We start from the raw sequence: 23837 nt of genomic DNA, 5'->3' as shown, positions 1-23837 counted from the left end.
CTGTATCCCTTGGATAAATACCTAGTAGTGCAATTGCTGGGTCATAGGGTAGTTCTATTTTTGATTTGGTGAAGAACCTCCATACTGTTTTCCAGAGTGGCTGCCCTAGTTTGCATTCCCACCAGCAGTCAGAGGACATCTTCTCTCTCCGCATCCTCGCCAACATCTCTTGTTGCCTGAGTTGTTAATGTTAGCCATTCTGAGAGGTGTGAGGTAGGATCTCATTGCGGTTTTGATTTGTATTTCCCTGATGATAAATGATGTTGAGCATTTTTTCATGTGTCAGTTGGCCATCTGGATGTAGGACCATACCTTATTTTAAAGTGAGCCTTGGGAGGGAGGGGCGGGTGGGTGATGGGTATTGAGGAGGGCACCTTTTGGGATGAGCACTGGGTGTTGTATGGAAACCAATTTGTCAATAAACTTCATATAAAAAAAAAAAAATAAAGTGAGCCTTGACCATTCCCTTCTGACTTGCTGGGGACAAAGCACAGGCCAGAGATAACTACCCATTCGACGTGAGACCTCGCAATAGGTTTGCTGTGATAAATGGTGACAAAACAGACCAATCTTGGGTGTAGTTTTTTTTTTTTTTTTTTTTTTTTGCTCCCTTTTTCTTTCTGTCAACAGATTACATCCTTAAGTGTTCCCTGTCTGGGACCCTTCCAAGTGTTTTCATTTCAGACAACCCTCCAATACTTTCTCTCTCTCTCTCTCTCTCTCTCTCTCTCTCTCTCTGTGTGTGTGTGTGTCTCTCGTTTACTCCCTCGGTCAGACACCATTCTTTTGAGGGGCAGAGTCTGCTCTGGTACCCATATGCTGATCCATACCGGTCTGATCGTGGGAGGTGTCTGTCTGCCTTAGATCGTAGAATCAAAATCAGACTCTCACAGAAATGAGGGAAGAGGGTCAAAAGGTACAAACATCCAGTTATAAAAAGTCCTGGGGATGTCATGTACAACATGGGGACTACAGTTAATAATACTGTACTGTGTATTTGAAAATTGCTAAGAGAGAAGATCTTAAAAGTTCTCGTCATAAGAAAAACAGTTGTAACTTTGTGTGGTAATGAGTATTAACTAGACTTATTGTGGTGATCATTTTGCAATATATACATATATGTAGTCATCGTGTTGTACAATGTTATGTGTCCAATACATGTCAGTAGAAACAAAAAAGCATTTTGAACCATCTCAAAAAAAGGGGGGCGTCTGGGTGGTTCAGTCGGTTCAGTGTCCAACTTCAGCTCAGGTCACAATCTCACAGTTTGTGGGTTCCAGCCCCACGTTGGGCTCCATGCTGTGCAGAGCCTGCTTGAGATTCTGTCTCCTCCCCCCACAACCCTTCCCCCCACAAAAACAAATAATTAAAAAATAAATTTTTCTTAATCACAGACTCTTAGCTGAGAGAAGGTCGGAGAATCCCTAGTTCAGGTTCAGAAGGGAAGAAAGGCTGAGTTCAGAGAGGAGAAGCGATTTATTCAAAGTCTTCCTGGAGTTTGCAGCGACGGAGCTGTGAGCAGACTCCAGGGCCTTTCGTATCCGGGCCAATTACTTTTTCCACTACCCTAGTAAACACAGTTTATAGGAAATACAAGAGGAAGTACAATCCCTGGAATTTTACAAAGGAAGTTGAAGATTTGAGTAAGGTAAAAAGGTCCTGGGCCAGGACCAGGGTGCGACAAATGAGGCACCCTCCGTGGGCACATAATTGAAAGGGGTACCAAAAACTCAGTAATCAAGATAAGCAGTATTTCACGGCTGCATTTTAAGAATCAAAATTCATGTAAAAATCCATGATTAAGAAAATTTAAAAATTGTTAAATAAAGTCAGGATCGGTTTCTTTTGGCCTTAGGCGTCAATTTCCACTGCACACGGCGCTGTTACAGTGATGGAGTTAGAAACTGTAAGCAGAGATGTTTGGATTTTAAAGAGGAAGTTAGCGCTAGGCCACCATTTCCCAGAATGTGTCCTTTTGAGTGGGGGTGGGGATGTAGCCAGGTGGGGAAGGGGTTCTGTTGTCATAGTATCTTCCTTATGATAATTTCCACTGCATTTAAGCTAAATGTTTTCAGAAGTTCTTCAGAAGTTGCCAGACTTCCTTGCTTACAGAATCGTTTTTTTTTTTTTGTATAACCCAGAGAGGATCCTTTGGAAAAGCTTCCTTAATTCCCAGACTGGGATATGTGTGCGATTGGTTGGCAGGGTAGGAGGAGAGGGATTTGAGGGCTTTGGAGGACTCTGGATTCCCATCTCCTCCTGGGCTAGCAGCTGCTTATTCCATCTGCGTGAAGGATGAGTCTAGCCAAGCCCAAGTTGCCTCGGGAAGCCAGGTGAAGGGCACAGATCGAGAGCAGGAAGGGAAGTTTGCATGGCCAGGTTCAGTGTCTTTATGCTTTCCAAGAACGCCATCCTGGCTCTGCTCTTGTCAGAAGCAGGGAAATAGGTTCGTGGCAGCCTCATGTATGTCATTGAGTGGAGAAGAAGGGAACAGGGTAGAGCACGACCTTACTTGCCCTCAGAGTTCTTTGGTTCCCTGGCCAGAGATTTGGGGGTATCACATGCTCACATACAGCCGTCTGGTTGGTGTGTGAGCCACACCCTCCTGAATGTGTTGTGAGAAACCGGGGAAACCAAGCTTCCCTTGCAAATTCATGATGAAGGAGAAAGCACCCAGACCTTTGCTGTGTCATGTGTGGTCTGCAGACCAACAACATCAGCCTCTCCTAGGGGGTTCTTAGAAATTCAGAGTCTTGGGTCTAACCCCAAATGTAGTGGACCCAAATCATCATTTTAAGAAGATAACTAGGTAACTTGCATGCCTGCTCAAATTTGAGAAGCAGCTGCCTCTTGGAAGTCTGGAGAACTAATTTAGTCCCTGCCTTTGTCACCCATCCCCATCATTCTTGACCTTGGGCAAGTTGCTCCTTTTTTTTTTTTTTTTTTCTATTTTCAGTTCTTCACCTACAGGTACCCCACTGGCTTCCCCTCCAGACACAGAGGGAGGTACCAATGAAGAGTATCTTAAGTGTAAATGAATAATAGAAGTGATAATGATGACTTGAAAACTTAATTCTTACCCAAGAACTGTATTCTGTAGCTTGATTTTATAAGCTCTTGATGAAAGCCCCAAATCATGTCTCTTTCTGTACATGCACCATTTTGCACGCACTCTTTAATATAACCAGTTTTCCATTCCTTTCCTATCCTTTCATCAATTCTTCATGCTACCCACCCATCCTTTTAAAAGACACCCCAGGGGCGCCTGGGAGGCTCAGTCGGTTAGGCGTCCGACGTCAGCTCAGGTCATGATCTCGCGATTTGTGAGTTCGAGCTCCACGTCGGGCTCTGTGCTGACAGCTCGGAGCCTGGAGCCTGCTTCGGGTTCTGTGTCTTCCTCTCTCTCTGCCCCTCCCCTGCTCATGCTCTCTCTCTCTCTCTCTCTGTCTCAAAAATAAATAAAAACATTAAAAAAAAAAAAAGACACTCCATCTACCACGGAGTAGATGTTTATGTTTTTGCCCGTCTGTCAGTCTGGTAATTGGCTCTGTCATACGTGATATCATAAACTTTTTTGCCAAGAATAGCGTTTTGTCAACCCTCAGCTGTGTGTAAGTAGGCTCTTGAGAAGCAAGGATTCCCCAAGCTTAGAAGAGCATATTGTGTACTGGCCTTACATCCATAAACCGCTTTCATCCAACCTTCTACCCCTCTTATCAAGTTGGCTGACGCTGCTGGGAGAGGTAAGAGAGGCTTGTGGACAGGCAGGTATGACAAATGTGTAAATGTGCCCAGGGCTAAGACCACAGATGGCGAAGGCCCCTGTGCATTCCAACTTGAAAAGGAAAGAAAGAAACTTAACCCTTCAGACCGAACACGGCCTAACATAATAGCTGCTGGTTTGGGGCCCGTGTCCCAGCCCTACCAGTCCAGTGTCCCAGGAGGGGGATGCTTTATGCACATTCACCTTGCAAACTGTCGTGAGTACATTCTTGCCTCTCTTGGTGGTCGTTTTTAATAAACGTTTTATGGATGGGTAACCAGCAGAGAAGTGCAGGAATCATGAGTTGCAGCTCAGTGAATTATTATGCTCCTGTCAGCACTGCCCAGGTCAAGAAGTAGACCACCACCAGGACCCCAGAAACTCCCTCCTGCCCCTTCCACTCTCTCCTCCTCCTTCATCTCCAAAGCAAGCACTGTCCTAACTTCAAACAGTTCGCTTGCAGTGGTTTTTAACTTGATATAAATGGAATCCTACTGTTTGTATTCTTTTGTGGCTGGCATCTTTCACTTTATGAGATTCATCCTTGCTGTTGCACATAGCAATAATTCTTATTTATACAATAGGAAACTATCCATTAATGAAAAGGATTTTTTGAATTGTGGCCACTGGTTCAGAGCTCAAATGTGTGGATGGTTCTTTACTTCTCTCTTTGCCTCTTGTCACTCAAGTCAATAACAGCCTTGCGGCCATACTCCTTGTACTCCTTCTCCTGACAAAAATAAAAGGTAGGAAGTAATAGTTCTCAAGTGGCCGCTGTGTGACCTTGAGCAAATCCTTCCAACTCTCTGTTACACACTTGAAAAACTTGCGTATCCATGCCTAGCTGTTTCATGTAGGACAACATTCCTAAGAATACTTTGTAAGTGACAGATAAGTGGTGAAAGACCATGAGAACATTCCATCTGATCTCCCTACACCAGCACTAAGTACCCACTTATTATTCACTGTCATCCTAATGAGCTAGAGTCTACTTACTCCCATTTTACAGGTGAGGGAATTGAGGCACAAAGCAGGCCAGGGTCTTGCCTGTGGAGGCATAGCTCTAGGAGACAGAGCCGGAAGGTGAAGTTCAAAGCCAGTGCTCCTCTCCACTCCCCTGTGCTGCCACGCAGGTGCTTTATTAAAGCTGCCTACAGGCACGGGAAGGATACTTTCAAAGCCAAGGTGGCCTGGAAGAACCTCTCTCGGGCTCCCACACTGCCCTTTTGTCACTTCGTAGAGTACTAGGAACTTTTCCTGGTATGAAGTGTTCCATCTGCCCTGGAGCGCTTTCCCCACTATTGGTGAGGCTGTCTCCTTCAGACCTTTAACATTTTTTTTTAAACGTCCGTTTATTTTTGAGAGAGACAGAGATAGAGCATGAGCAGGGGAGGGACAGAAAGAGAGGGAGACACAGAATCCGAAGCAGGCTCCAGGCTCCACGCTGTCGGCACAGAGCCCGACGTGGTGCTCGAACCCACGAACCGTGAGATCATGACCTGAGCCAAGGCCAGAGTCTTAACTGACTGAGCCACCCAGGTGCCCATAGGTCCTTTAGGTGTTAGGATAGCTGTCACCACCATCACAGGGGTCTTTCTCAGCACTCTGTTTGGATAGAGCTAATCTTTTGGCCCTGTCAGAGCATTGTGTTTCCTCCCTCCTGTGATTACTCTCTATAATGGCTGTACTGACCTCCTGATTGAGTTATCTCTCTTCCCTCTATAGTGTAATATCCCTTTGAGGTGTCACCAGAAATGGCCTTGCTCACAGAGCCTGGCAGTGTTAGGACTTCATCTAGAATCTTTGAAGAAACCAGATGGGTCTCCAAGTCCCCGTCTGTCTGCTCCCTACCGCTGGGGAGCCGCTGAGCTTCTGGGCCGTGTAGTCAAGTGTTTCCTGAGCACAGACTCCCGTGTGGTCTGCCCGTTGACTTGGGTAAATGGGTTCTGGAAAGCAGCATGGGGTCAGTGTGAGCCCAGAGCAAACCCTGGCAAACAATCTTCACCTGGTTTGAATTTTTTACGCATCCTTTCAATTAGCGATGGGCTTTGTGGCTACACAACCACAATCCCCCACGGGGCTGAAAAGGAGTTAAAATTGACCCCACATGTTTCTAAAAATGTCACTTCCTGGTCTCTCCCTTCACTACCTTTTACACGTTGGGTCTTTATTGGGAAGTTAAGGAGCAGTTCCGCAGATAGAAGGTAAGGGACCTCCAGTCGAATCAGAGTTTTGATCTCGACCAGGCTCTTCCTTTCAACTCTCCTGGGTCTGCAGGAAAAGCGACTTTTTAGTCCTATTGTGACACTTGTCACTTCTCAGCCACTCTGGCTCAAAGGCAAGTCTCTAGAATGAATGCTGCTAAAAACCACCGACTCTGTTGTTGGGGAAACCCGAATGGGTCATGGCCGCCTTTGTAACCAGCTGGTTGTCAAGCAGCTGTGCTTTATTTGGGGCCAGTCTCCCCGAGTGGTCAGGGATGGGGAAATGGCCCTTCCCTCGAGGGGGATCCAGGCGGGCACGGGGGAGGCGTGAAGTCAGAAGCGGGCGTCTCTCCCCACCAGCCCGTCTCAGCCTCCCTCGCGGCAGCAGCTGCCTGAAGGAAATTGTGTCTTTCGTCTGCCAGCACTTTTCCTGGAACCATAGGAGCAGATGGCAGACACGTGACTGTAAGCACTCATGACTACCTCCTCACTTGGGACCCACTAGACAGGCTGGTGACCAGAGTAAGGAAGTAAGAGAACTGCATCAAGGGCTCGAGATTCCAAAGGCTTCAAATGGGGGAGGGAAAAGAAGACAGCGAAGGCCTTAACCACAGGGAACTCTTCACGCCCACCGCGGGAGAGACAGACTGTCAGGAGTGGGTTTGTGGAGGGGAGTTTAGACAGCAAACAACTTCGTAGTTCCCCGATTTGGGAGATACACCACCCCCAACCTCATGGAACGCACTGATCTTTCTCTGGAAAGAGAACGTGTCCACCGTGTCTGGTGCTCAGGCTCATGTTTGCGGGGTGGGGTAGAGCAGGATTAACCCAGTTTTGCTGGAAGATCAGGAACAGAGTGCTTCTTAGCCTGTGGTCAGCAGCAGCTCCAGGATCAGATCTGTTTGTGCAGTGGTCTCAGCTGGGCCAGTTTTAGCCCCGCGGGACATTGGGCAACGTCTGGAGATGTGAGTTGTCACAACTGGAGGGGGGTGTTGCTGGCATCTAGTGAGTAGAAGCAGGGTTGGTGCTAAGCGTCACACAACACACAACAGCCCCCAGGCAGAAAAAGGAAAAAAAAAATTCTCCTGCCCAGGATGCAAATAGCACCAAAGTTGAGAGACTCTGAATCAGTGTCTCTGAGGGTGTGGGGTTTCCTAGGGTAGAAGCACCTTTCGTTGCAGAGAAGATTGTCCTCGAAACTCGGCCACGGCTCTGGCACAGTGGGGCCCTACCTCTCAGGGGCATGTGAATCACCAGGGTGGCTCTGGTGCAAATGCAGGTTGGGATTCTGCCAGTCTGGTTAGGGTGCCATGGCCGCTCGTCCCAGGTCCCGCTGTTAGCAGCCAGGGATTTTGAGTGTGCTCATAATCTCTCCCTGCCTTTCCTTTTCCTTCTCCCTCTCTTTCCGTTCCTGCCCCACCGCTTTCCCCAGCCTACTCAGTTTGAACATTCCGTGCCCTGTCACTAAGGAACATTTGGTGGTGGTTAAACTCCACTGCCCGGATGACAGCTTCTCTCCAGATGTTGCCAATTTGAGATTCTGAGTGTTGATGAAATCAATTGACTGAGTTGGAAAAAGGACCCCAAGGGACCTGATCAAACTTACCCCCACACACTTGAATCAACTTGTACCTCAAAGACATTTTTTGCATGCTCTGATAGACCATGTAGAGCACATGACTTTGGGGATGCTTAGGCCTGCTACAGCTTCATAGCACATTTGCCTTTTAAACCAGAGGCGACAAACTTGTTTCTAGAAAGGACCGGGTAATAAATATTTTAGGCTTTGTAGGTCATACAGTCTGTCACGATTACTCACTCCTGCCATTGTAGTGAGAAAGCAACCCTAGACAATACGCAAATGAATAGGTGTAGCTGTGTTGCAGTAAAACTTTATTTACAAAAACACGCAGTGAGCTGGCTTTGGCCCATGGGTTCTAGGTTGCAAACCCCTATTCTAAACCATTCCGATTCATGTCTCTGCTTCAGAAAGAAAAAAAAAAGTCATATAGGGAAAACCTTACTGAACGTGCGAGTCATAAATGTCTATAGGGCTAAGGTGAGTAGTTACTCTTTCGTTTATTGCACAGAACTGTAAAATGAAATGCGTTATTTAAGTTGGCAGAAACAGCGATGTCTTTGTATGCCAATTTCTTTGAGGGGGGTAGGAATAGGACTAGAAAGGGCAATGAATAAGGAACGGAAAGATGTACCAAAGGGCTAATCTTACCTTGCAGTCCGCGTGGTCTTTTCTCTGGTCTTGAGCACTCTTCTGCTCTCGGAATAAATGGAGAGAGCGAACACCGCAAAGATTGCCTTTCTCTTCCGTCAGACCCAGGGCATTCTTTGGAGGTATTGATTTTTCTCGCTGTCACTGACTTCTGTGAGGCCTTATGTTTGCAGTGAGGGGATATTGCTCAGCCTGAAATGCTGGCATTGCTTAGAGCATCCTGGCCGTAGCTTTGCGTTGATGGTTTAAACCATAGAGAATCGCAGGCTAAATTCAACATGGACCTCTCCTTGTTGGGGCCAGGGCCACGCATGCCGACAGAAAACTGCAGTCCCTGGGTGTTTGTGTGGCTCCCGGCCACACAGATCACTGGGACCAGGCTGAATTGAGGCCATGTAGCACTCGTCACAAATCCTGCATTATTTGGAGAGGAGAATGCCTTAACATCCATGCCTCATGCTGGCAGATAGGCTTCTTCAGCCAGGGTCTCCAGAATGTGTTGGGCCTCTGTGATCACCTCTGTGATCATCAAATGTGGGGTCAGACTCCAAGGGCTCCCTGGGGAATTTAGTTAGCAGTCTCTGCCTCCCACACCACACCTTGCTTGCAGGCATTCACATGCACACATCAGGGCTCAGGCAGCAAGAAAAGTAAGGTGGGTCTCTGGCAGCAGGAGAGAGTAGCATTGTAGACCTCCATTGGGGTGGATTCTGTCTATATGCAGTGATCTGACACAGGGTCTCCTGCTGCACAAATGGAAGAAAGACTTGTATTTCATCTATGTGGAGAAGCAGTCTCCAACTGCAGTCGGGAGCCACAGATTCTTTGAACGGTGGCCCATCTTCAGTGAACACTGCCGTGTGGCCTGTGTGGGTCATCATTCTAGGACTCATTCAGTCATACGATCACACCTTCAAGTGTTTGTCTACCTTGGCAGGTGGCTGAGTATAAAATTCTTGGGACCTGCTTCCTTTCTCTTGGGGAGTTTGAGGTCTTTCTTACTACTCTCTTCCAGCATATAAAGTACCAGAATATGAGGTGGTGAGATGAGGGTTGACAAACAGGAGTCTGTTCCTGCCATCTTGGAGGTTATAGACTAGCCAAGAAGTTGAAGATCAAAGAAACATGGCACACACCTACTACCGTTGTGATGAGTCTTAACGAGGAAAAGTACTGTTCTCCTCATCTTATGTCACTGCAACTCCCAAACTCAGATACTGTTGTCATACCCATTTTGGAGATGTGTCTCTAGAGGCTCAAAGGTTGCCCCCCTGCTGCCAGCCAGGAAGTGGCTCTCCAGTTCAGCGCGCAGAGAGAGGAAAGGACGGTTTCTCAAGTTGAAGTGTGATCTGTGATAGTCCTGGAGACATGGAAGCTGGTGATTTAAACGCATCTCCAGAGCTGGGATTAATAAGCCCAAAACATTTTGTGCAGATCGAGGAGCTAATTATAAACCACACGTTCTTCAACTTTAAAATTGGAGAAACCCCACAGATGGTAGGTTGCAAAATGAAGCATCGCAGACAATGAGATTGACAGGTGTGACCGTGTGTTTCTGGTCCTGATGGCTGGCATCCCACCCGTCTGAATTAGAGTTGGTTGTTAAGTCCTGGCCCACTCCAGGTCAGAGGATAGCTACCTTTTCCTGGCGGGCAGCATAAGGATTCGTTGACCTTAATTCCACAAATATTGATTGAGCAGCAAGGAGGCTCACTCCTAGTTCTAGGGGAGTCCAGTGAATAGGGGGACGTGATGCCTGCTCCCAGGAGGCACCCGTTCAACTTGCAAACATATGAAAGAACTTAAGAAAACAAGTCAGGGTGGGAACCTTGAAAGTCAAGGCTGCGGAGTGACTGGTTGTTGGGGGACAACCTGCTCCTTTAGAAAGAGCAATCAGGGCGGCTCCCTCTGAAGAGGTGACATTTATGTGAGGGCCTTTATGGTCAGCGGACATCAGCAGTGCAGAGGGGAGTGTTTTCCAAAAGAGGCTGAGATGAGCTTTCTGGTACGTGTGTAAGGACAGCTGACGCCAAGGAAGCTGGGACGAGGGTTTAGTGGGTGATCTTTGAGAGACCAGAGGGCCTTGAGGGCTGCCTGAGGACTCTGGATTTTGCCAAGAATGAAACGAACCACAGAGCCACCCTGTTCAGAGGCAGGTACATGATGGTTGCTCATCTGTGGACAACATTGGCCATTCTGTTCATGTCCTGCATGCAGGAAGACCGTGGAGCAAACTCTGAGTCAATAAGAAGCTTTATTAATAAATAAGTAAGTGTATTGATAATGTCCACAGCGAGCGTCTAGCATTTCCAGTCCCATTCACACGTCCCCGGGAGAATAGTTTATGTTTGGGATAAGTGACATTAGGCTCTGGGTTGAACAGTGGGAGCCTCCTGTACTTGACAGAGCGTTCTTTTTTTCTGAGGAGGGTCGAGGTGGTCAAGGTTACACCCTCCTCATGGAAATAAGAATCTGTTCACATGCAGGATGTTCTCAGAAATGCTTGACTTGGAGACTTACAAAAGTCAGGGTCAGGAAAACAGCTTGTTTGGGGATTTGTGGTACTTTGCTAGCTTGTTGATAACAACCCTGATCCTATAACAGGGCTTGAGGAGGAAGCCCAGCAAAGATCGTTGTGCCCACACGTGTGTAGCTTTTGTTTCTCCCGGTGATTCTTGAAGAATTTTTTCCTTCCCTACTGCATGGAGTTCATCTGCTCCGACGACTCATTCATCATCCTTGGTTGCTGTCCTGTCCTCTCCGCCTTCAGGTTGGGGCAGTTCTGGAAGTGATTAGGCTGTTGTAAATCAGCTTTTATGATGTGTGTGTCAGAGATAAGCAGCGGGGAAAGCGGGAGTTAAAGAACTCATCCCCTCTTGCCCTGACAGTTACCCCAGTAATGGAATTAAAAAATATATATGACTGGAAAGTATGGTGGTTGGCAGAATATTTTCTCCACAGGCATATCCAACATTTAAATTTGGCTCCTTAATGCGAGCTCTGCTTTGTTTTTATGCCATTTTATCGGGGCGTGGCTTACCTAAGATAGAGCAAACCAAATATTAAATCCACACCTCAAGGAACTTTTCTGTGTGTATCCTTTTCTAACCACCACCCAGATGTAGATACAGAACATCTCCAGCACCCTCCATGTTTCCTTTATGTCCCTTCCCTCTGTCCTGATCTCAGCCACCATAGACAGCCTCGGGCTGTTCTTGAACTTCATATAAATGGAATCACACAGCACATACTCTTTTTTGTCTGCCAGAATTCTCTATGTGACATTCATCCCTGTGGCTGGGTGTAGTCGTTCATTCTCGCTGTTGTGGGGGATGCCATCCTGTCGTGGTTTCTCAGCTGTGCCATTACTGACATCTGGAGCTGGATCATTTTTGTTGGGGGGACTGTCCTGTGTGTGCATCGTAGGATGTTTAGCAACATCTCTCCGGCCTCTGCCCACTAGACGCCAAAAGCATCTACCACCCACCCCCCGGCCCCCAGCCCCAGTAACTTCCCCAGGCATTGAAAACCATTGCATCATATGCCCCAAATTTCAGGAGATTTTTTTCAACGTTTATTTATTTTCAAGAGAGAAAGAGCACAAGCGGGGGAGGGGCAGAGAGAGAGGGAGACACAGATTCGAAGCAGACTCCAGGCTCTGAGCTGTCAGCACAGAGCCTGACGCGGGGCTTGAACTCACAAACAGAGAGATCATGACCTGAGCCGAAGTTAGACGCTTAACCAACTCAACCACCCAGGCGCCCCAGGAGATTTTTTATTTAGCAATAATTTCACACTTACTGAAAAGTTGCAGAAATGAAACAAACAATAACCAGAATGTACTCTTTACTTAGATTCACATATGATTAACAATTTACCCTATTCATTTTATCATTGCTTCTCTCTTGTTCACACATACACACTTGCAATTTGTTTCTGACCCATTCAGGAGGCAGTTGCATCCACCTCGGCCATTTACTACCATATACTTCCATGTGTATTTCCCAAGAGGAAGGATCTTCTCCAACATTACCATAATTATCACTGTTATCAAAATTAACACAGCAAATTTAGCATACTTATTAATTGCCCGTGTCCCAATTTTCGTCAATTTCTCCACAGTTATCCTTCATGACATTCTCACTACAGAATAGGTTCTGGTCCAGGATCGTGTATTCTATACCATTGCCCTGGTTCCTTAGTGTTCTTTAGTGTCGAATATTCCTTCACACTTTTATGATACTGAAAACAAAAATGATTCAAGAATATAGTCCCATTTTTTCTTAATAGAATTTTCCTCCTTTGGGAGTTTCCCTGATGTTTCCTTCTGAGTACATTCAGGATCTGTCTCCCTGGCTGGAACACTGCATGAGTGATAACGTGGACTTCTTAGGACATACACTGGGTGACCCACAGTATCCAGCCGCCCCTCATCGGCGAGGTCAAGTTTGATCTCCTGGTCAAAGTGCTGTGTGATTTCTCCATTGTGTAGCTACTAAATTTTCCCTTACAGTTAGTAAGTGCGTGGAAAAACACTTAACACCATGCAAATATCCTGCCTCCCCATTAAATTTTACCCCCAAACTTGCGCATGCCTTGACTCTCGCACGAAATCCATCATTACCTACAATGGTTACGGAATGATGATCTTCCAAATGCAGCACCCCTTCTGTGTGCACTCCTTCTACTCTGCTCAGCATTCTACTGCAGGCAAGAACCTATTCTCCTCCACCGTCTATTTACTGATGGGTTTATCTCTTACCGGTATGGACTCATGATTTCCTCTTTTTTCAGTGGTTTATGAATCACTACTGTTTTCAATGATTTGAGGCTCAAATTGCTTAGCTTTGGCTAGTGGGGGCCCCTTGAGGTTGTGCCTGGGGTCCTTCTGGCAAACCTCCATCAGTTTTCAGGGTACCTGGGTGACTCATTCGGTTACACATCTGACTGTTGGTTTTGGCTCAGGTCACGATCTCACGGTTTTGTGAGTTCAAGACCCACGTCAGGCTCTGTGCTGATAGCCCTGAGCCTGCTTGGGATCCTCTCTCTCCCATTCTCTCTGCCCCGTATCTCTGCCTCTCTCACATAAACCTAAAAAAAATTTTTTTTTTCGTGATTTTCAAAAAATCCTTTTTCATTTGTAACACTTCCTTTCTGGCATAACAAGATGTTCCAGGCTCATACCTTCCCTTCTCCTGTCCTAGAATCAGCCATCCCTCCAGAGTTCTGATTCCTTTTAAGGGAGAATGGTATAAAATAGCACGATTTATTTAGCCCTTTTCCTATCAGTTGACATGTGAGTTGTTTCTAGTTCTAGGCTATTGTAAAGTATTCTCTGAATACACTCTTTTACATTTTCTTGGACCTGTGCACTGATTCCTGTTAGGTCTATAATCAGGAGAAGCAATGGAAAGTCATATAATCTCCACTCTGTATACTCAACAGAAATAACGTGAAGTCCACACACACAAAAACGGACACAGATATTCAAAGCAGCTTTGTTGATAATCCGTGTGTGTGTGTGTGTGTGTGTGTGTGTGTGTGTGTGTTTATGCGTGTGTATTTAGCTTCAACAGATACTGCTAAGTAGTTTTTCAAAGTGTTCATACCGTTAGTTTTGTCGGGGACGTGGAAGTTGTTGGTCCCGGCAGGTAGGGAAGAATAATCAGTGGCAGGCGTCATCATGGGCCTTTGCAATCCAGAGACATGTTTTCTAGCAATGGCAGAACTGCTCATCTGCCAACAGATAATGAGATTTTACCACCTGGTCTGCTCTTAAGCATCTCTTTAGAGACTGCTGCTTTAGGATGGGCAAGATGGAAGTTACTCAAGTCAAGAATCTCCCGCTATCTGTAAAACAGTTTTTATTTCAGTGGTGCCAGTGACGGCACTTAGGAACTGCAGGGCCGTTGCTGGGGGTACCCGCTGTTTTCTCAAACATTAGGGTCACGGTGTTGTTTTAAAAGTGCCTCCCCAGGGAAAGAAGGGGTGTCCCAGGGCCCCACTCACATCTTCTGGCCGTTAGGGGCCCATTTAAAACCCTGGGAACAGTCATTCCCGCAGCAGCCTGAGAGAGTAAATATCCCTGTGTGTACACCCAGGGAGTCACTTAGTGTTCCAGACATTTGAGATATGGGGCTTAGGGACAGCGGGCGCGGGAGAAAGCTGCTGGAGGCCAACAGGAAAGTGAGACGGTCTGGTATCGTGGGACTAGATACGAGGCTCCGTGTCAGTAGGAACTGCTTGGGCATGGCCCAGCCTCTGCAGCTCAAACCTTCTGCGTCCAGAATATCTGTCCTCCGTCCTTACAGCACAGTGTTAGATCAAAGAGGTATCTGAAGCCCTTTGTAGAAATTCTAAACACAGGAAGCATCACGCGTAAGAGGCACAGTGGACTCTGAGTAACTCCAATGAGCCTTTGTAGGAATTAGCAACTAGTAAAATGCATCTCTATGGATGCCTTTTAACCACGTGCCCTCTCTGGGTGGACACTACCCCCCCCCCCCCGCGTGGAATGGGAAAAGCCCTCCCACGCGCTTTCCAAGAGAGCTCTTGTGCCGTGTACAGCTGCAGAGCCGCGTGCAGCGATCCTGGGTAGATGGTGGTTCAGATGAACCCGACTGCAACTCGTATTAACCTCCACGGTCCTCTCTTCTCTCTCCCCGTCCCGCCAGGCCTGTCCGCAGATGGTGGCGCCAAGCGCCAGGAGCACCTGTCCCGGTTTTCCATGCCTGACCTCAGCAAAGACTCTGGAATGAATGTCTCTGAGAAGCTGAGCAACATGGGCACTCTAAACTCGTCCATGCAGTTCCGGAGCGCAGAGTCCGTCCGCAGCCTGCTCTCCGCCCAGCAGTACCAGGAGATGGAGGGAAACCTCCACCAGCTCGGCAACCCCATCGGGTACAGAGACCTGCAGTCCCACGGAAGGATGCACCAGAGCTTTGACTTCGATGGAGGGATGGCAGGCAGCAAGCTGCCGGGGCAGGACGGCATGAGGATCCAGCCCATGAGCGAACGCACGCGGAGGAGAAGTACCTCCCGTGATGACAGTCGCCGCTTCCGACCTCACCGGTCCAGGCGTTCCCGGCGCTCTCGCTCCGACAACGCCCTGCACCTGGCCAGCGAGCGCGAGGCCCTCTCCCGGTTAAAAGAAAGGCCCCCCCTCAGAGCCAGGGAGGACTATGACCAGTTCATGCGCCAGCGGAGCTTCCAGGAGAGCCTGGGCCAAGGCTCCCGCCGGGACCTGTACGGCCAGTGCCCGAGAACGGTGTCGGACCTGGCTCTGCAGAATGCCTTTGGGGAGCGATGGGGACCCTACTTCACCGAGTATGATTGGTGTTCCACCTGCTCTTCCTCTTCGGAGTCTGACAACGAGGGCTATTTCCTAGGAGAACCAATCCCCCAGCCCGCCCGCCTGCGCTACGTCACGAGCGACGAGCTGTTGCACAAATACAGCTCTTACGGCCTCCCCAAGTCTTCCACGTTAGGGGGCAGGGGACAGGTGCACAGCAGGAAAAGACAAAAGAGCAAAAACTGTATCATTTCCTAATACGATTGGGGTCAGGGAATGGGGGAAGATGGGAGCTAAGAATGTAAAGTCAGAAACTTGCACTGTTTTAAAATGTAAAGCGCTTTTGGGGGGGGTGGTTGCTGGAGGAGAAGAGGGAAACGCTGGCAGTTGATGGAGGCAAGGTCATAGACTGACTCAATAGGTAGTCGCAGTTCTCGGCATGTTGAATATTATTTGCACATTTCACTTTGGAAACGCTATAGACTCTGTGGAGGCCAGAGTTGGTCACCTCCTTCCCGTCAGTCTGTGTTGAGTCGCCTTTCGCAAGATGGCAAGTTGTTTCCCGCTCGCTTATATCCTCTCTGGCTCTCTCTTACTTTTAGGACCCTTTCTCCAGTAAGTAATTTGTTTATTAGCCAGGACCCCAGACTAAGTTATTTACATGTCCATTGTAAATGCAATGTAAATGAGAGTTCTGATAAAATATTTTTGTATTTTGTAATATCAAAGGAATTTCTATATCGTAGGACTCAGTGAAGCCTTGCATGCATACCCGGCGTCGTCTTTGAGTAGTATTCAGAGGTGGTCCAGGACCACTGTTTTTTTTTTTTTTTTCTTTTTTCTATACAAATTTGTTACATGTCAGTGAGACCTTTTTCAAAGGAGTTTATTCAATTTGGCTTTTTGTGGCTGAAAAAAAAAAAAATTAACTATTACACCCAAAGCATTCTATGCTCCATTCCATCTTCAGGAGAGACATCCTTAGGTCTGCTCCCACCCTCGGTAGAATTTATTCTCTACAAAGTGATAGTAATTTTTATTAAAATTGCAAACGTAACTTTTGCCAATTAGAAAAACCAACCAGTGTCAGTCAAGTCCCGTGAGAAACGCCATCCCTGCTGGGAACACTGAAGTTGCTCACTGTTGACCTGTCCCTTGGGGATAGTGAAAGTGCCCGTGAGTGGTGCCATTGTGTGATGTCCGCATGACGTTGTTTTGAATGTGGCATTATTTTCTGGTGCTCATGTTTCCTGGATTATATTATCTGCTTTCCTTTACCAAGGCAGACGGAACAGCTGCCTTAGCCTGACAACCGGTTGTCCTCAGTGCAAACTTAGGCATTAGACATTTAGGGGCAGAAGGGTTCTGAGGGGCTCTGGGAGTGACGGGGGGTCACACGCAGATTGTATGCCGTGCATGGAGAAGGAACAAGGCAGTTTCAAAGCAGAAATCAGGTCAAGGGTAGAGACTGAAGGGGAATATGAAGGAAGGTCAGAGCAAAGAACTTCTGGAAAGGAAGTAGACTAGCGGTGACCACTACCTTGAATAACCCCACAGTGCTTGTGGAAGGAGTCCAGTTTAACCCACCCCGTAACCAGAGTGTCTGGGTTACCCAGGAGAGGGAGCTGCTCAGGAGATTTCAGGATAATGGCCTTGCAAACCAACCATTGTTGAGAAGGGGATTTCCATTTTGAACTTTGGGGACTGTTGGTCAGACAGAAAATGGGCTCAAAAGTGAGTTTGCTTAAAGAAGACATTTAGCGGTTGTGTTGTTTATAGTAAAAAAAAAAAAAAAAAAAAACTTCCTACCTTGCTTCGGTTCAAAATGAAGCGCTTGCTTTCTGTTCCATTCTCCTCCTCCTTTTAATGGATTGTGGCGGTTGAAATAATCCATTGGAGGACCCACCTTTAGTGAGATGTACTGTGGATGTAGTACACGGCGTATCTCAGTGGCCATCTGCCATGGTGAGGTGAGTGTGGTCTCTTTTCAGTATAGTAGTTAATATTTTCTAGTATTTTCTTATGGAGAGAATGTGAAAAGTGGCTTTTCAGACACCATCCCAAATGGGTCTGGGGAATAGAAGGCTATAAAGGATGTGGAAATGGCACTCCATTCAGGATGTATACAAATAATTTGCTTTTCAGGTATTAATATGACATTTGTCATTGTCACTGATTTTTTAAAAAAGCAATGCAAATGTTGGTTGTGGCTGTTTTCCGCATGCTATCTTCATTATCTAAATGCTTCATTAATTATCCAAGCCTCCGGAGAATTAACTCTATTACGTTTGTATAGTAAGTTTGTAAACTGCTTGGCAAAACTGATTAAGAAATACTGTGCAGCACCATGCTACTGAAGTGGCCGGTTTCTGGTAGAAATCGGGCGAGTCCAATGTGGAGTTTTGAGTTCCTTGGTTGACAAGAATAAAAAGGCATTTTGGAAAAAGAAAAGAGAGACAAAAGTAGATCGCTTAACGTAGCCAACAGCTGAAAAATAACGTCTGTCCTCTCTAGCCTGGAATCCAATGAAAGAAATTCTCCTGGTAAAAAAAAAAAAAAAAAAAAAAGCTGCTTTCTAACTCCATCCTTTTCAGAGTACCTCTTACTTTCCCCAGATGAGGCTTTAGCCACCATCCGCAGAAAGAAGATGGTAGCCAGAAATCAACACGGAACCATATCCCGACAAGGGATGGGAGGAATAAGGGATTTCGGATCTAGCGGTGCAGGGAGCGTCCGGCAGCCGAACTGGTCCGAGCTTGAGATGTAGTGAGAGGCAGGCCTCAGGGCCACACTGTGTGTAAACAAGGTCACCTCCATGTTTTCTATCCCTGCTCCCCACCCCACATGCAGCCAAGCACCTTACAGAGAATGCCCACGAGGACGGTTAAATCGTCACAAAGATGACGGGACCTCCAAGTGAGTGCCCTGGGGAAAGCAGGATGTCACTGTGTTACGAATTACACCTCTTCGTGATACCTTAAACGTAACATCGCAGAATCCTGTTCCCAAACACTCAATGCATTCTTTTCTGAGGCAAGAACTTTGGGTCCTTACCGGAATCCTCCCGCATAACCATGAGCTCTTCTCGGTCGAGTTTTGCCTGCGAGTGGGGCTTGCAGTCACCTCTTCGTAGATCATCATATTATCCTCAGTAGACTGTTCTAGAAAAGTAATCTCTCTTTTCCTAGTTTCCTCTCTTCTCTAATGCCTTAGGTTTGTTTGGTTTTTCTACCTCTCTTCATAGTGATCTTCTTGCCTTTTGGTTAAAACCACAACTTTGGAGTTAAGTTCATTTCTCATCGCTGCTCAATTCATTGGCAACAGACCTGGCTGTTTCCCAGGAAGAAGTAGCCATTGACAGTTTCCTGAATGGCCCTGCCAATACATACAACCCTTGATACTGTGAACAGGTTTCTTGGCAGGCTGGTGGCATCGAGTGTGGCATTCAGGTACCCCCCCTTCCTTCTGTCATATACTTCTGGGATCTCTACCAAGCATGAAGGTGAACGAGGTGAGGGAGATCAGAACCATGTTTCCTGGTCATGCGCAGGTTCAATGCAGGTAGAATTCCTAGCGTTGGTTGGTCGATGCCTGCTTTCTACATTTACCTTCTCATCTCTAGTCGTTCTTTTCTGCTCTCAGCCAGCCCCGTGAACATTTCCAGTAGGGGGCCAGAAGGCAGCTCCTTCTCATCTTCTTTTCACATTCTGTAGGATTTTCTTGCACTGCAACAAATTATATTTCCTTCCCCTCCTGCAGTGGCTTTCTGCTTCTGGGGTACCACTTGCCATTGCCGAGCTCAGATGCAGCCGGTGATGACATCTAGGTGGCACAGGCTCTGTAGTCCTGCAGCCTGGGCAGGTATCATCGAAGTGTCCCTGTGTGCTTTCCCAGAGAGCGTGGATACAGCCTCAGAAATCTTTGTGACCCTCCAACCAGCCAGGATCGGTCGACTAGAACTGAGGTTATTTGATAACACAGCTGATCTGTGAACCAGTTTTTATGTATCTTTCCATCTTTTGCCATTGGCCCCCAAACGGTACACCAGCCATTTAGGAAGCATCGTTCGTAAGTCACGGTGGATGCTAAAAGTGGAGGCTGACTTCTTAAAGCAAAACAAAGACCAGTCTCCGTGGCCTCCTTTTCCATTCTCGTGTTCTTGGCCGATTATTACAGGCAGCCTTCTGTTCATCCTCTTGCAGAGGTCAGATAAGAGAGGCCATCTCATTCTTTGTCCAATCCCACCTTCTAACAAGAAATAGCACAAGCATTTCAATTCCAAGGAGAAGTGCTCTTTGCATATCTCTGTCTAACAGAAACCAGATGCTAATGCCTGCGAAGGAGGATCTATCTGTGACAAAGGAAAAGTGGAAAATGAAACCAGTTATCTGACCGTTTCGTGCCGGAAGAGTTGCTGTTAGCGACTGTTTCGCACCTTCAGGGCTTTGAAATGGGCCCTGTGGACAGCCTTCCGGCTGCAGGGCTCAGCTAAGCCTCCTCTCCTGATTTGGAAGGCAGTTTCAGATTGCCACCTTTTGAGGTGCGTCTCTGGAAGTACCGGGGAAGTAGAAATGAGAGCTTTGCCTTGCCTCCAGTGCTTGGTCCCTTGGGGGCCTCAGCAGACACCCGAACTGGTTTGTCTGACCACTTGGAAGCAGTTGTCAAGGGTAGGACCAAGAAACGATTGGATTCCTTTTTCATTTTCTCATAATAGTAGCCCAGTCAACACAAGACTGCCATAAGCCATGACTCACTATTGGGAGCTATAGTCTTTTATAAGCTTACTTCCTGCTGACAAAACTAGCTTTCCCCAAGGGAAATTAAAAAAAGGAGGGAGGGAAGTCATGTAGCGTAGGAAAACATTGCTGGTGATTTAGGGTAGAAAAAATTGCTCTATCCTGAGACTTTCAGAGACATCCCTTCACCCTACTGGGCACTTGGCCATTCACGTTCAATAGGTCACACTGACCAACCTTTTGAGAATTTTTTGGAGAGAGTTACCCACTAGCAAGGTCTGTTCTCCAGCCTCTCTAGTTGCTGCTCGTGTTTCCGCAATGCATTTTCGTTCTATCGTGGACCCTGACTTAACGCTCTAAGGTCTACAAGTCCTTCATTTTCCTTAGCAAATTAGGACTTTGGCATTTTTCCTTCTCCCAAACACATTCTTTCCTGTACAGAATTGCGTTGCCCATCTCCTGCTTTAACTCCAAGTGCATAAACAAAACCTCAGAGGGTCTGAGAAGGTGAGGCAGGCCAGACTCCGTGTTGTGTGTCGAATGTCAAGGCATTTGTTAAGAAGGTCTGCAACAGGCCTTTGGTGTGGGCTCTGCCAGAGACTGTTGTGAACACTTTGCTTGAGATCCGTGCCCTGTAAAATGGATATGTTTTACTGATGTCTGTAATACATTTGTAAACTTCCAATAAAATTTGAATAAAAGAAATGTTGCCATTCTTCTCGGCCCTCCTTCCCTTTCCGGGTTTTTTGAAATCTCTGCCTTTGAGTGGCTCAACAAAGAAGACAGAGGCTGCACATGTCTGGAGGTAAGATTTCCTATGGAGGATGAACCTGACAGTGCGGATCGGATTTTTCAACTTCAGCACTATCGACGGTTAGAAGCAGTTCTTTGTGGCGGAGGACTGACCTGTGCCTTGTAGGAAGGTTGGCAACATCGCTGACCTTTCTACGCTCTAGATGCTAGTGGTAGGTGCCCCCTGTTCCGAGTTGTGACAACCAAAAATCTCTCTGTGCATCACGCCCACACGATGGCTGCTGTCAAAAAAATAAAGGATAAAAACAGGTGTGGGTGAGGATGCGAAGAAATTGGAACCCTTGTATACCGTGGGTGAGACTGTGGAGATGGTGCATCCTCTGTGGAAAACACTACAGCAGTTTCTCACTAATTTAAACGTCGAACTACTGTACTTGCGGGCAGATACCGAAGAGAATTAAAAGCACGGCCTCAGAAGGATAGGAGCGCCCCTGCGCTCGTACTGGCATTATCCACAATAGCTAAAAGGTGGAAGCGACCCACATGTCCATCAGTGGACGAATGGATGAACGAGATGTGGTGTAGACATATAGCGTGCCGTGTCATTCAGTCTTAGAAAGAAGAAAATCCCGTCCCATGCTACAACGTAGATGAACCTAGAGGACCTCCTGTGCAGTGAAATGAACCAGTCACAAAAAGGCCAATAATTCCTAACTCCACTGACCTGAGACACCAAGGGTAGATTCGTAGAGATATGGGGGTTTCCAAAGGGCTGAGAGGAGAGGAGAACTGGAAGTTATGTAATGGTTATAAAGTTCCAGTTTTTCAAGAGGAAAAATCTAGCCGTTGTTGGTACAACATACTACCAAACTCTGCACTTAGAAATGGTGAATTGTATCTTTATTTTACCACTATTAAAAAATATCTTGGGGCGCCTGGGTGGCGCAGTCGGTTAAGCGTCTGACTTCAGCCAGGTCACGATCTCGCAGTCCGTGAGTTCGAGCCCCGCGTCAGGCTCTGGGCTGATGGCTCAGAGCCTGGAGCCTGTTTCCGATTCTGTGTCTCCCTCTCTCTCTGCCCCTCCCCCGTTCACGCTCTGTCTCTCTCTGTCCCAAAAATAAACAAACGTTGAAAAAAAAAAAATATCTCGACACATTGCTGAACGTCCCTTGGGGACAAAATCACTCCTGGGTGAGAATCACCAGTTTTTGTTTTTGTTTTTGTTTTTGTTTTTTTAATGTTTGTTTATTTTGACGCAAAGCCCAACACAGGGCTCGATCACACAAACCGTGAAATCGCGATCTGAGCCAAAATCAAGAGACACTCAACCGAGTCACCCAAGCGCCCCAAGAACCATCAGTTTAAATGTTTTGCTTTCTTAGCATCTCTGTTACTTGAGGATTCTAGAAACCGACTCCTACCCAGGCCACATAGTTAGTTTTCAGTTATTAGCAGGAGTTGAAAACAAGTGACTCCAAAATATCCGTATTAGCTTTTAAGGAAATGTGTCATCTAGGGAATTCTGTCCACGAATATGTTATGGTTAGGGTGGCATTCATAGTGTCTAGGAGCCAGGACCAAAGCAGTATGTAAATCAGATTTTCCCATGTCTGATCCATGACATCTGGGAGTTGCTGGAAAACTGTGATAACGTTCTTTCAACAAGTATTTATTGAGAACCTGCTGAATGCTGGACACATGCTAGGTGCTTGGAATACAGCAACATACAAACAAAACTTTACCCTAAAGGAGCTTACAAACTCAACTTGCCACCAGGAATGAAATCTGAAATAACAAATATTGTCACCCATCCTAACCACGGGGACTTGGCATTCCAGACAAGACTTACTTCTTTCTAAGGCCTTCTGAGAGCCTTTGCATGAAGACTCGAGTTGTGTTGGAAATGACAGTTACCGTGCTTGTTCTGTTCACAGACCTTCCTGGGGACCATGGCCCTCAGGGAGCCATGGTTTCACTATATGACCCCCCTCTTCCTCCTCTACAGCCAAAATGATTGGAGTCGAGAGTGGCACCTAGCCAGCAATCCATAAGTGATGTAACACAAACCAGTAAAATGGACCAGGTTCCCTCTCTCCAAAATGTAAACTAAGGAATCCTGAGAGACTGAGGCTGTTGGCAATGCAGGCTGAAGCCGGGAGGATGTATAGGGAGGGCAGCCAGGACCCACAGCATCAGGGTAGGATGAAGGATGGAGGAGCAGAAGCTCAGGCAGAGAGCAGGACCAAGAATACAGATGCATGTGACCCCAGGGAGATCACATGTGACCCACAGGAGCTGGTCCCTGGGACTTCCTCACCTCTGAACACATTCCACTTCCTGCCCTAGAGGTACTCTTCTAGGATCAGCACGCAATTTAGGTCCTTCACACACCCTGTGCTTGTGTATCATTACATCATGCACTTCCATCAACTTTTTTTTTTAATGTTTATTTTTGAGAGAGACACAGTGCGGGTGGAGGAGGGGCAGAGAGAGAGGAAGACACAGAATCCCTCCCCCCAATGCGGGGCTCGAACCCACGAACCGTGAGATCATGACCTGAGCTGAAGTCGGACGCCTAACTGACTGAGCCACCCGTGCTTTTATCAGCTCTTACTTGCACTCAAGTGTTCCTTGCAACCCTAATTAACACATTGAAGGATGGGGGCACCTAGGTTAACTGTCCGACTTCAGCTCAGGTTATGATCTCCTGGTTCGTGAGTTCAAGCTCTGTGTTGGGGTCTGTGCTAACAGCACAGAGCCTACTTGGGATTCTCTCTCTCTCCCTCTCTCTCTCCCCCTTCAGCACTCACGCCTTTTCTCTCTCTCTCCCAAAAAAAGATAAAACTTGAAAAAATATATA

General features: G+C 46.9%; 1 protein-coding gene across 1 annotated transcript in view; it reads left to right on the top strand.

The window, feature by feature from the left end:
- Nucleotides 1–20920, top strand: part of PRICKLE2 (prickle planar cell polarity protein 2) — a 116268-nt gene extending 95348 nt beyond the window's left edge. The window contains exon 8 of the mRNA XM_047096902.1: nt 14872–20920. Within this exon, the coding sequence (XP_046952858.1) occupies nt 14872–15746 (875 nt within the window). The 3' untranslated portion in view covers nt 15747–20920. The remainder of the gene's footprint in view (nt 1–14871) is intronic.
- The last annotated feature ends 2917 nt before the right edge of the window (nt 20921–23837 follow it).

This window comes from Lynx rufus, unplaced genomic scaffold (assembly GCF_022079265.1).
Source record: "Lynx rufus isolate CCGP_SWC_20201006 ecotype Redwood Valley unplaced genomic scaffold, mLynRuf1.p SCAF_4, whole genome shotgun sequence".
NCBI classification, from domain to species: Eukaryota; Metazoa; Chordata; class Mammalia; order Carnivora; family Felidae; genus Lynx; species Lynx rufus.
This window is presented reverse-complemented; position numbering and strand designations above follow the sequence as displayed.